Here is a 13,974-nt window from a genome sequence, read left to right as displayed (position 1 = left end):
TCTCAGTAATTAACAATGAAATGAAATTTAATTTAAAAATAATTTTTTTTCACTTCAACTTTCACTTTTTAAATTTGTTGTTGTTTACTTCTGCTTTCGTTGCTTTCGATTGAGCGAAGCGGATTTAAAGGGATTTATTGTTAAATTAATTAAGGTCAATTTTCAGATTAAATGTCGGAAAATATATTTCTCTTTGTTCCGAACTTAATCGGTACGTGCATTTGATTTGGTCAATACCAATTGAAAGATTAGCAGCACAAACCTTTATAAATTTTATTTCAAATATCAATTGCAAGATTTATTCTAAAATTGTAATATAAGTTTTCGTTTTTAAACAATAATTTTACTGTCTATTTTTGAAAGCAGTTCTTATTTTTTTTCCTGGCTTGATATAATCTTAATTTATATGTGTGTCCATGATGTTTTTGAGTATAAATCTTAGTATACTGTATTTCTCTGCCACATTGTTACAGTTACATATTTAAAATATTCAAACTAATTAAAAATATGACTAAAATGGATCAGAGTTTTAAAAATCGCATGATTTTAAAACAGTACATTAAGTTTGAAATGAAAGTAAGAAAAACAATATCTTTTAATATTATTCCCACAATTATCTATGGCAAATCTCTATATCTGATGCTGTTATATTTTTTTTATCTGTATAAGTCTGTATAAATAGAATGAACACTACTGTGTTATTTTCTTTGCACCACAATAATTTAATTCTTAATTAACTTATTAAGTTAATTTCTTGGTTCTTAAATATTTTTTGATTTAGCGAAAAAAAGTTTGGAACTCTTAATTCATAAAGTTCTCTCACTTGTAAATTCAGAATGTTAAAGAGCAATAGCATTATTATACAGCTAGCATTGTTATTTAGTGCTCATGTTCTTTTTTTAAATTTTTTTTAATGGCAGGCACTGAACTTATCGTTCTTCGCCATGAAAAGTGTTGCTCATTTTGCTTTGCCTGATGAGTATCCTGTGGCCAGAGTCACGTAGGTGAGCAGCATTACTCATACCACACTGCCACAAGAACCCGTTTATAGGGTCGGCTACATTCACATATCAGAGGAAAACACAGAGAGAGAGACATCCGAGCCCTGACTGGGATTTGAACCCGCAGCCATTAGCTCCGCAGTCAGGCACGCTAACCACTGCACATGTTCTATGAACTTCTGATAAAACTTCCAAAAATAAATAAGTCAATATAATAGGAGAAGTTTAGCGTATAAAAAGAAATTAGATAATTGTTAACTTAGCATTCTTCTTTCCTCATTTGCTGCTTATAACGACGCTTCTGCAAGCCTAGCTTGCCATGTAATAGCTTTGTGAATTAAGACCAGAAAGCACCTCAAGGATAAAAATGTGATCTAGCTCAGAAGCCCCAGATAAATGGCAGAACTATTTAATCATAGGGTTACTTCCAGAATTTAGAGATAGATCTAAAGGCAGGGGCTGTCAAGACATTTTGTGAAAAAACCATTTTTGTACAATTGTGACAAAATCACTCGTGATTTGTGAATATAAAATAAATGTTAAATCACATTCTTTCAACCAGTGTCCTGCATTTGTGAATTTGTGCAAATATGGTCCGTTATTGCAAAAAAACTTTTTCAAGGAGTTTTTAAATCGTACAGACATATAAGATTATGCTCAACACTGTAAAATTATAATTAAAAAAATTAAATTTTAAAAAATAAGCAGCAATTGCTGCTACTAAATTAGAGATGCAACATACAAATATTTAATATTTAGCCTATACTGCTGAACGCAGAATATTCATTTTCGGACGAATAAAGGAAGAAGCGTCTGCTGAAGACAAAATTTAGTTCGTTTACATCTGTCTTTCACCCTTCCTGGGAAGGTTTTTTTTGATTAACAAAACAATAATGAAGATAAACAAATTTGTGAAGGGTCCGATTAAAAGATAAATTATTTTGTGAAGGATCCGTTTTTAAGTTAAAATATTTTGTGAAGGGTCCGTTTTTATGAAAAGATATTTTGTGAAGGGTCCGTTTTTATGAAAAGATATTTTGTGAAGGGTCCATTAACGGACCCAAATTTCTTTTAAACAGACACCCTGCTAAAGGGGAAGGACAGTTTTTCCAGATCACTGTAACCTGTGAAAAACTTTGTATATTGGAATTTAAGTTAAGTAATTTATCATTGAAATTTCTAGATATCAGAGATTTTTTTTTTTAACATCATGAAGAAATATCAATCAAACACAAAGTAAAAATTTAGATACCTGGCACAAATTTTTGACTGTATTCTCCAATTGTTTGAGACTTATTCACCTTGCATATTTAAGAAAATGAAAATGTTTTTCTTTATTCCTATAATAATTTCTTTCTGATTTTAGCCAATTGTGTTTATATATTTATTTTTTCAGGATTTGTTTCAAGCAAATATAAATGTTTATAATATTACCTTAATTTTAGGCTATGCCAGAATTCTACTGGCAATCATCTCTTTCTATTATATGCCTACTAATTACTTAAAGGCAACATTCTGCTATTTATTAAGTGGATTTCTGGATGCTATTGATGGCTATGCTGCAAGATGGTTGAATCAAGGTATTATATCTTTTATTTATAAAGAGCTATTTTTACCGATTGTCATCATATTACATCTTCAAACTATAATTGAATATGATTTTTTGTTACAGGTACAAAGTTTGGAGCGATGTTGGATCAACTTACGGACCGTTGTGCTACAATGTGTTTACTTGTAGTTCTTTCATGCTTTTATCCCAAATGGATGATTCTTTTTCAATTGAGTATGGCTATTGATATAGCTGGGCACTGGATTCATCTGCATGGGTAATAATTCTTGTTTTAATATTATGTTTTTTAAAAATATTTTTACCACCCATCATACTCTTAAATAATGGCAGCTTTTTTTAAGCTGCTCAGGAAGGTTTTTGTTTAATTTTTCACTTACGTTTTACGAAATCTCTTTGAAAATTTTGCACAATCTAAATTAAAATTGCATTAAGCAAATATATAACAATTTAAGCAAATGAAAAAGATCAACACCTTAAATCATCCATATATATTTATGTAAAAATTTCTTTAAATTTTTTCAAACTGGATGTTAACTTTTATTATGAATTTATTTTTCTTCTTTTTGTTGCATAATTTCTATTCTCAAGGATATAATTAAAGTAAGCATGAACTAAGTAAACTGATATTACATTTAATGAAAGATTCGAAAATAGAAGAAACTAAGTATACTGCTATTTCCTATCAATAATAAGTTTATGAAATTTTTGAATCCCTAAAAGTATTCATAGATATATGTTACATTGATTATTTGTTATAAATATTTTGTTTTATTGAGTTTTTACTTTTTTTCTAGGTCAATGATGCAAGGTAAAACTAGTCACAAGTTTATTGATCCTTCTTCAAATCCGATAATACATCTTTATTATACTTCCAGGGTAAGTACTAGTAAACTACACACTCAACCTTAGCTATAATATTAAAATTTGTAATTGTTTCCTGCTGTTTAAAGTTACAAGGTGTTAATTTCAATGCAACTTCTCATTAAAACTTACATTTTTATCTTTTATTGAACAGATCCTTATTGTTATTCTAAACTATCTACTTACTATGTAATTATTTAATTGAAGAGCTTGAAACGATATCTTATTAAACAACACTTTTTCTGAAAGGTGCATTTTTTTATATACCAAACTGTTCCTTAGTATTGTTTCAAGATAAGTACTTTCTAGAGCTGAAGCGGTTCAGGGGGTAGAGTGCTCGCCTTCCAATGAGGTGAACTGGGTTCAAATCCTACCAATGACTGGTTGATACAAATCTGCATCCAGCTTGCACTGACCACAGTGCTGACGTGAAATATCCTGAGTGGTAGATGGATCATGGGTTATAGTCCCGTTGCCGTGGGAGGTTCTCGTGGTCTTCCTCTCCGTGTAATGCAAATACGGGCTAGTTCCAGCGAAGGCAAATTTCTCCTAATACTTGATCCAGGAATTCCTTTGTCTTCTGGATTGGTTTCGAAATTATAAGGCTACGGAGTTGAACATTAGTAGTTATAAACCCAAAAATTGGGTCATCTGTTCAACGACGGTTATAAAAAAATAATAAAAGATACTTTCCAAGTTTCCGGACTTCTAAAATGCACAGGTGCATCTTATTGCCTACTTAGAAATTGTGGTGCCTTTCATTACAAACCATTTCCGAAACAATTTGAAAGTGTGACTTATATTATTCTCCTCTTTACTTTAATTATTCACTTGTGTTAGATCATATACTACAATGTTTTAAGTGTAAGTAAAAAAAAAAAATTTACATTGTATGAAAATTTTTTTACAGCCTGTTTTATTCTTCATGTGTGCTGGAAATGAACTGTTCTATAGTATGCTTTATCTTGTCTATTTTACTTCTGGGCCCACAGGTAAATGTTATTATCATTATTTTGCATTCTAATATGACCTATTTTGTTTATTAATTTCACTCTGCAAAGTGTTAGTAAAGAGATTTATTGTTTTATGCGAGTCAATTGCTCTATATTTGAATTTAAAGACTCACTTGGTTTTCCTTTAAATCTAAATGTCTAACTTGTGCTTCTTTAATTGGACTAAAAAGTAAACAAAAATGTGTGGATTGAGAATTTCATTTGATTTTACAGTTGTTTATTTTCACATATTTTTATTACATAATTCATTAAATCAGTGATATGATACTGAAAAAAAAATCATATTAATGCACTTGATTTATGATTCATGATTCTAGATTATCAGCATTCCAAAATTATCTATATTTAACTGATACAAGGTTAAATAAATTATGTATGAGATGGATCAATGATAATGAGAATGAAACTAATCAGAGCTAATCTGTTTTTCTTATCACCTTTTGATTGTATTGTATATTTTAATAGATTGTGAAGTGAAGTAATAACTATGTTAAAATTAGATGTCACAACTGTTAATCATGCTATGATAAATATCTGTTACTGTAATGTAAATTAACCTCCTAGTTTAATTTGTATTTTGTATCTTTTAAATTGTTTTGTATTGCATAATAAATTAATTAAGTTTGGCCTGCCAAAAAACTACTTTTTATAATCTGTATCTCTTTATAAATTTTTTTTACTCTAGTTAAAATTTTGATTGAGTAGAATTTTTTATTAACATCTAATAACTAGCTCAAACACTTGATAGTTTAACTTCATGTTTTATAAATCCAACTTAATTCTTTCGAAAAATTTCAATAATTATTAGTTAATATTAGTGCAGGGGTATAATTATTAACAGTAGAACTTCAGTTATCCGATCCTTTTTCATGCTCAAACTTTTGCAGAATTTTTTTTTTGTACCTAAAGCTTAAAAAGTAAAAAAATACTGTTTGTAATGTACGACTTCATAAAATTGATTGTTTTATGGGAGCAACAAATAAAATTTTTCTTGGTCACTAAAGGTGGTTGCTGTAGTTTTGAAACTGTAATGTCCATTCTTTTGTTATTACTAGTATAGTTTTGTTTAACCATCATGGCTTTTATATTTTCTAAAAAGAGGCATCTTGTGTTATTTTCACTTGAAGAATAAAACATCGTATTTTGAGAAACTTTGCAATGCCCACCAAGAAATGTAAATCCATAGAAAGAACTTTAAAGATTACTGAAATCAACTATTAATTCAGAACTAAATGGTCCTTTGTACAAATGATTTTTTCCAGAAAGAAGCAAAGGAGTAACGTTAAGTGGGGAAATAAAACTAGAGGATTTTATTGCTTAAAATATTTTTATACCTCTTTGAAAATATGACATTTATTGAAGGATTATATTAAAATTTCAAATATATAACACTCAGTATTTAAACTAGATGGAGCTCAATAAAACTAGATAAATGATTATGAAAAAAAAAGTGCAAATGAAATTGGATGGCTTTACCCCCATTATCTGAATGTTTGATTACCCAGCCACTTCAGATAATAATGGTTGTACTATATATATATATATATATATATATATATATATATATATATATATATAAGTAAATACAAGAAAACACGAAGAAAGTTAAGAAAAACAATAAGTTTCATTTATTGCACTTAAGCTGCAAGTAAACAGAACTCATTAGATAAGTTCAAAATGAAGAATAAAACAAAGAAAAATTATAGACATATGAAAAAAAAGGGGGGGGGGTATAATAAGTAAAAAATAACAAACAACAGTTTATATAATATATATAATAATAAAAAAAAAAAAGATGAAATTTTATTTAAAAAACCGGAAAAATAAAACCGGGAAAAAAAAGATATAATCTTTTCTTCAGCCCACACGATTATATCCGCAAAACAGAGTGCTTTCTGATATTGTATCAATAAAGCCAAAGCAAAATATATTAATACAATAGTGTGAGGAGCACTCAAAAAATTTTTTTATAAAAATAACAACAAATAAAAAAGATCACAAAAAGTAAAAATAGCATGTAAAAACAGAAAATAAAATAAAAAAACATTTAAAAGGGACTATAAAGCGAGTAGGGACTATAAATCTGAAGTGCAGTAAGAACGACACTTTAAAACCCTCTTGTTACACTCAATTTGCGCTTTTGTTTTCATATTTTGTAATCTGGCAATCTTTCTGCGAAAAATTTTTTAAATCATTCTTGAAATATTTTCTGTCCTTGTAAGTTGATCTGATTTTGCTACTCGCTTTATAGTCCCTTTTAAATGTTTTTTTATTTTATTTTCTGTTTTTACGTGCTATTTTTACTTTTTGTGATCTTTTTTATTTGTTGTTATTTTTATAAAAAAATTTTTTGAGTGCTCCTCACACTATTGTATTAATATATTTTGCTTTGGCTTAATTGATACAATATCAGAAAGCACTCTGTTTTGCGGATATAATCGTGTGGGCTGAAGAAAAGATTATATCTTTTTTTCCCCCGGTTTTATTTTTCCGGTTTTTTAAATAAAATTTAATCTTTTTTTTTTTTTATTCTATTATATATGTTATATAAACTGTTGTTTGTTATTTTTTACTTATTATTCCCCCCCCCCCTTTTTTTTCATATGTCTATAATTTTTCTTTGTTTTATTCTTCATTTTGAACTTATTCATATATATATATATATATATATTCTCTTATATTGTATGTTTCTAAAATTCTGTGTACAATTTCTTTGAAAAAATTATTTTAAAAAAAAATTTGCTTTGTTTTAGAACTTTTGTTTTTAAATCATAAAAAGAAAAATGTTCTTTTAACTCAGGAATGATTATAAACCAAAAAAAGAAAAAGTTGAACTTTAAATTAATTTGCACCGTATCATTCAGTGAAATTGTAATGAACTAGAGAGAAATTAATATGTTTTGTAGTAACTTAAAGTTTTGTCAACCTTAGCAAAATCATCTTTTTTGAAATATTTTATATAATATTTTTAAATTTATAAATAATATTTTTAAAATTATATATAATATTTTTATAATTATATAAAATATCTTACAAAAGAGGTAGCAACTTCAAAAGCTAACCAAACCAAAATTGATAAATTTGTTATTAGCTCCAATGCTCTAGAAAATTAAATATTTTTTTCTGTAATTTATAAGCACTTAATGCATATTTTTACGTTTTTAAGTATTAGTGTCTAAAAATTATTTTAAATAATTTTAAGATTGATCTGTTCTAGACTAATATTGCCCTGTTTAGTAGGTAAGTTTAGCGATTTGTGAGTTGATCTATATAACACAAAATCCTATAAAATACTGTCTCTGGTTTCAAGGTTTGCATTGTAAAGAATTTTTACTGTCTTCAGATTATAGAGGCTACATCGTTTTTTAATCTTTTATCCATAAATTTTCTAAATGACAGTTTCTTTTAATAAGAAGCTTTATAGTGTCAAAATTTATAAGCAACTTTTATTCTATTTTTTTTCCACAACAGTCTGACAATATTTTAAAATTTACTTCCATATAGCAGTACTCCATAGTTATTTTTGTGACTAAGCTATTTATGCTAAGCAGCATCAAATTCTGAATTGTTAGCTGATTTCATTGGTTTTTTTAACTAATGTTGAAAGAAAAAGAATTGTTAATATCCCTTTTGCAGATTTTGTAGGATTTTTTCCAAATTCCATTTGCACCACAACATTATATATTTCTTGCGCATATAACAATACTCTTCTTTCTAGTATGATGGGCAAATTAAACAATGAAAAGATAAATGAAACATTAAAAATTACAACTTTTATAATTCTTTAGCAAAACCAAAATGGTTAACTTAAACCTTTATTTGTTACTTACATAAAATGATCAATTCTATGCAGTCAGGTCGTACTAGTAGTGTTTCTTAATATTAGAGCATTTGTGTATAGTTAAATTATATGAAAATTGAGAAAAACAAAAAAAAATTGTGAATGTTTAATTTTTGAAACTAATCTTAACTATACAAAGCATCTTATTATATATAAAATTAAAGTTAAATATTTGTATATTTATTGACAAAACTAGCTTTTAGTAACTTTTTCATGTTTTACTTTTTTATTAAGTTATTTGTATTATTACATGTCTTATGAACAGTTAATATTTTTGATTAAAAAAAATTATTCTCTATCAATACGAAGTTATTTTTAAGAAAAATTTTGCAATTGAACTAAAAATATATTTATGCATTTATATTGATTAAAGATTTAAAATATATTTAAAGAACTAGATCAATTGATCAGTAATTTATTCAACTTTGCATAGTTTTATATTGTTTTGCTGCTGCTAATAAAAACAAAACATAGCTTGATGCAACTAACATGATTTCAGTATGAAATAAAAAGACAATTTTAAAAGTTTCTTGCTGAAAACTTGCTTTAGGTATAGGAACTTTATATTAATCTAAAGTTTGAATTATATTTTATCTCTCACAATATTCACACAAAAATTCAAAAAAAAATTTGTAAATAAAAATAAAATTACTGAAAATGTTGTTCTTATAGCTGAAAATGATGCTTAGTATAAAAATCTCAGAGTTGAAATCTCAGATATAAGTTTTTATGAATACGCTATGTGAAGTTAGTGAACTGTAATTATTTTTTAAAAAACTAAAATTATTTGTGTGGTTCAGGTAGCTTAAAAAAAAAATATTTTTTGTTTCCTTCTGCATGAAATATGAATCTCAATTATTCTTTATTATTTTATAGAAATATATTTTGATAATTCTAATAATTGTATAAACATATTTTCATCATTTTTTGTTATTTCAGTTTTAGGAATAGGACTTTTCAAACTGCTGGTCTACCTCACTACTCCTATTGCTATTGTTAAAACCTTAATAACACTCCTTCAAATGTATGTGGCATCTGTCAATATTAGTATTATTGATGTGAATGATCGTGCCATTGAATCCAAGAAAAAACATTAGAAATTCATTATGTATCTTTTACTTACTGGGAAACTTTGAAGATATTTATTTGTTGATATTTCCTAATAATGATATATATTATACAAATATTTCAATGTATTTATAGAATCATATAAAAATATATAACCGTCAGCTTCTTAAATTGACTTTTATATTAAATATCTATTTTTAAAAAAGTTATTTTTTTAAAATCAGACTTGATTTAATTAGCATTAGATGGAATCATTAATTAAAATCATTCATTTGCTTAGGCAAAACAATTAAGAAATATTAGTTTTTCAGGATTTGTCAATATTTCTTGAATTGCTTTAATCACTTTTAGGTTAATGTTTGTAAATATACTTAAACACATTATATTTAAAGTTGTTTATGTATTAAGTATTTTTTAAATTAAGTAATATGAGTTGATTTTTGTTCAAAATAAAATCATACCTAAAAACATATTTATTATTAATAAATATGTATATCTTTAGTTGTTAAATTCAGATATATATTTATAATTAATATTATTATAATTAAAATTATTATAATTGAATATACTATTGTTTTCTAAGATTAACATATTAAAAAAAGTTTTTTTTTCCTTGAGACAACTTTAATATTTGATTCCATTTATAACTAAAGGTCATAAACTACAAAAAGATAGAAAGCAAAAAAACTGTTTTAAATTTAGATTGGTTGAAATGTAAATAGTGCAGGAATAGTGCTTGCTTAGATGTCTTATAACACTTGAAATAAAGAGGTTTGCTTTCAAACTTAAAAAAAAAAATCAAAGGCTCTTCCCAAATAGTTGCTTGTTTGTGTAACTTAATGTGATGCTACTGGATTGCAATGAAATAAAAATTGACTTGTATAGCTAGCAAATATCACTTTTGCAGATTAATCATGGCATTGCAATTGTGAACTTGAAAAGCAGTCATCGGGGGGAAAATGTATTGTTAGTATTCTTGATTCTAGAAAAAATACCCAAAGTTATTCGTATTTACATTATTGTAAAGTTTTGTGAAAATAAATACTTAACTATTTAATTTGATGTTTGCCTATGTTTAAAGTATGATATTAAAACTAGAAAATATTGCCGTTGTTCATATTAACTATTATTTTTAATTGATGTCAGGATCATGTGTTGATAATTAAATCAAAATTTAGATTAATATTTGGTATGAGCATAGCATAGGTATTAGTTAAATTTAGGTTAAAATGGAACTTTGAAAAAAAAAAACTGTTACTTATAAAAGCATTAATTTAAATTTAAATTGTTTTATCTCTACAATGGTATGGTGTTTATTATAAATATATATATCCTTGCTTAAAAGTGATATAAAACTTTACAAATTTAATATATATCTAGCTAACATCATGCCAGTTGATAAATTACACATATCTTTTTTTCCTCCTCCTTTTTAAAAAATATTAGTAACTTTTTTTTTCAGATGAAATCCATTTTTTTTTTTATTAATCTTGTCTTTTTACTGATTTTTTATTGTTACTGCCATTTTGATTTTTACATTTTTCTAATTTTGTTGCATGTCCAAAAGTATTTCAATTGTAATTTTTATATATTCGAATAGTTTGTCTATGTTTTAATTATTATTAATGATAAATTTTCTTCAAAGTTTCACAGTATTTAAAGCTTCCCCTTACAATTATGTATAATGCATTTCTTATTTTATATTATTGTTATTTTATTTTTTATAATTATAAAACTAGTTTTCTATTTGTATAATTCTTTTTCTACATCTGCCACTTAGATATGTAATTTATACTTTTATTTGCTTTTTACATTCCACCCAAGACTTAAAAATAAGTAGATAAAAGGAAAAAATTTTTTTTTTAAATTGTTGTCATGTAGTTTTGTCTTGGTTATTACAAAACTGATTGAATATATTATACAAATTTCTTCTTTATTAACGTATGATATTGTATTACATTTACATGTAATCTTCTATTACATTGTATAATAGGACTAGGTTATTTAACATTTATCTTTGATTTCAAATAATCCAATGGTATATAATAATCTTGGACAGGTATTTGGAAAAAATATGTTTATTACGTTACCAATTTAAAAAAAAATTTGTTTTCTGGTTAAATAAGAATTGGTTATGTAATTAAAACTAAAAGCCACTCAGTTTTGGACCATGCAAAAATGTTTTGCCATAAAAAATTTACAATAATAATGGCTTCTTTTTGTTTCAAAAATATATTTCTAATTATAACTTCTTTTTTCTCATCTTAAGGAGCAAACATGTTTTCAAGGATCAAATTTATATCATATCTATATTTGTATGTCAATTTATATTGTTTGTATGTTAAATATATCTTATAGTCATTCAATTTCTTTAATTTACTTAATTACCATTGTGTTTTTCATTAGCAATTGCATATAGGATTGATATGATAGAACTTTTCTCATTAATTGCAAAATTTATAATTGTCTTGTATATGTACAGTGAACTCCTGATTATCCACAAACTGTTTATCTGTGGTCTTTCTTTTTTTTCACTTTAAGGAGCCACATCTGTGGCCAAACCCAAGCATGGGTATACTTTTGAAGTTAGAAACCCTAGTACTACCTGGCATGTATTTTTATTAGAACAACATTTCTTTACCTTCCGGCATTCTAAACAGCATGTGACGGAGAACCTTCTGTAATCTTATGTCATTAGTGATGTATAAAGGTAAAAATGAAATTTTTTAGCATTCAAGAATGCATGCCAGAGTACGGGTGAGTTCAAAACAGCAAGATGGTAGTAACGGTGCTTTTGTTCTACCTGAATGATTAAGTTTTTCATAGTTTTTTTCTTTGCTAGAAAATTTTTGCCAATGAACATTCAATGTATGTTTTTTATTTAATAATATATGTCTATATGTAGAATGAATTCCATCATTAAAATAAATAAATCTTGTATAAGTGTTGTAAGAATCTGTTGTAATTATTGTAGTGTTCAACCGAATAAATCCTATATCAATGTTTTATGAAAGGCTATTGTTATAGTTACTTTATATCAAGTATTTAAAATAAGTATTTTGATGCTAACTGTTTTAAAACATTTTAAAAAATGTGCAAATATGTCAATGCCTTAAAATGTTTTAAAATTTCGTTTATTGAACCTATTGGTATTCAAGAAACTTAATGAATAATAGGATTTTCTCGTATTTACTTTAAAAATAAAGGTTTTAAATTTCAAAGCTGCATAACATATATTTTTAAGGTATGTAACTTTTTAGTATCGTAATACCGCTGTATTTTGCTATTAAATAATGTTTATTACCAACAATATTCGTGCATTCTAATTAGTTTAAAAAATAAAGTTTGAAATAAATGTGGGGAAAAAAGGCTGAATTCCTTGAAACATTATTTTTTGTTTAATATAGGGATCCTGAATCAATAAGGATGATATGATTATAAATAATGATTATGACAAAAACAATTGTGATGGGGCAAATATTAGTAACATAATTCTATATGTGTGAAATTTTAATGTATATTCCTATATTAAGTACTATATTTGATACCTTAACAAATTCTTTACTCAGGCAGGATCAATCAAAATGAATAAAAATAATAAATCTAAAAATTTTCTTAAAATTTTACCCTTACTTTTCAATTGTATGTTATAATTTGAAAAATAATAAAATTTCAAATAAATGTGTACAATTTAGGTATCAATTTCAAAAGGAAATATATTGCAATACCTTTTTATGTTTATGTATAGGAATTGAAAGAAAGTTTATATCATATGTTAACTTTTACTGTTACTTAAAATCAAAAATTTGTCACAGAAAGTAATAATACGGTATCAGATTAAAAATTTCAGATGTAATTGTATTTTAAATTTTAGAAATCTTTTTCTCTCTTTCTTATTCACACTTATTTTACCAAAACTATCGTACAAATTATATTTTGGTACTAACTAAATCCATTATTATAAGTGAAATGAAAACTCTGTTAAAGGCTGAACTAAATCGAAAACCTACTATATTTAAGAAGTTACAGGCACAGAAAAATTTTAAGGTCAATTTTGTATTACCCATTTCAAAAAGTTGACAACTGTACATACCTATTTAATAATTAAGACTTTTGTAATGACTACACTTAATATATATATTTTTAAAATATTTCTAATAAATGTATTTATAAACAGTGTACACAGTTTAGAAATTACTAAGTAATAAATTAAAGAAATGAAAAATTATATAGAAATCTGTCAAAGAAGACAGGATGTAAATCATTAAAACCAGTTTGATTACCTTATAAAATATGGAGGTGTTTCTAATAATTGTGTTTCAACTATTCTATATTTTCTCTGGCAATCAAACAGGTTTTTATGTGTTCAAATACGCAATCTTAAATCTTGATGGCGTTTTTTTTTTTGGCTTGAAGAAAGGTTGGAAAATCACAAGTTCTCAAATTATTAAAATAAATAAGAATTTTTTTTAACTGTTGAAGTTGTTGTTGAACTTATGCAGTTTTGAAGTATGTGATTTCAATTGAAAAGTAAGAGAAATAAGTTTCTGAAGTATCTGTTTCTACTAATGGGTACATAAAAATAAGTTCAATATTAGCATGATGATAACAATAATGAAT

At 25.8% G+C, this 13,974-nt stretch overlaps 1 protein-coding gene across 1 annotated transcript; it reads left to right on the top strand.

Annotated features, from left to right (window-relative positions):
• The first annotated feature begins 72 nt into the window (after positions 1-72).
• Pis (phosphatidylinositol synthase) lies at positions 73-9,518 on the top strand. The gene is made up of 6 exons (XM_016060999.5): positions 73-211; positions 2,447-2,581; positions 2,674-2,827; positions 3,366-3,447; positions 4,343-4,424; positions 9,226-9,518. The coding sequence occupies exons 1-6, from the start codon at positions 172-174 to the stop codon at positions 9,381-9,383; spliced, it is 651 nt and encodes a 216-aa protein (XP_015916485.1). The 5' UTR covers positions 73-171; the 3' UTR covers positions 9,384-9,518.
• Positions 9,519-13,974: the final 4,456 nt, after the last annotated feature.

This window comes from Parasteatoda tepidariorum, chromosome 2 (assembly GCF_982258835.1).
Source record: "Parasteatoda tepidariorum strain Cologne lab strain chromosome 2, Ptep-v5.0, whole genome shotgun sequence".
Classification (NCBI taxonomy): Eukaryota; Metazoa; Arthropoda; class Arachnida; order Araneae; family Theridiidae; genus Parasteatoda; species Parasteatoda tepidariorum.
This window is presented reverse-complemented; position numbering and strand designations above follow the sequence as displayed.

What these genes read in the sequence shown, in the direction of transcription:
- Pis (XM_016060999.5), top strand. Translation starts at nt 172, where the DNA reads ATGTCGGAAAATATATTTCTCTTTGTTCCGAACTTAATCG. An exon ending in CTTTGTTCCGAACTTAATCG is followed by an intron (nt 212 to 2,446) that starts GTACGTGCATTT and finishes CCTTAATTTTAG; the next exon opens with GCTATGCCAGAATTCTACTG. An exon ending in TTTTACTTCTGGGCCCACAG is followed by an intron (nt 4,425 to 9,225) that starts GTAAATGTTATT and finishes TTGTTATTTCAG; the next exon opens with TTTTAGGAATAGGACTTTTC.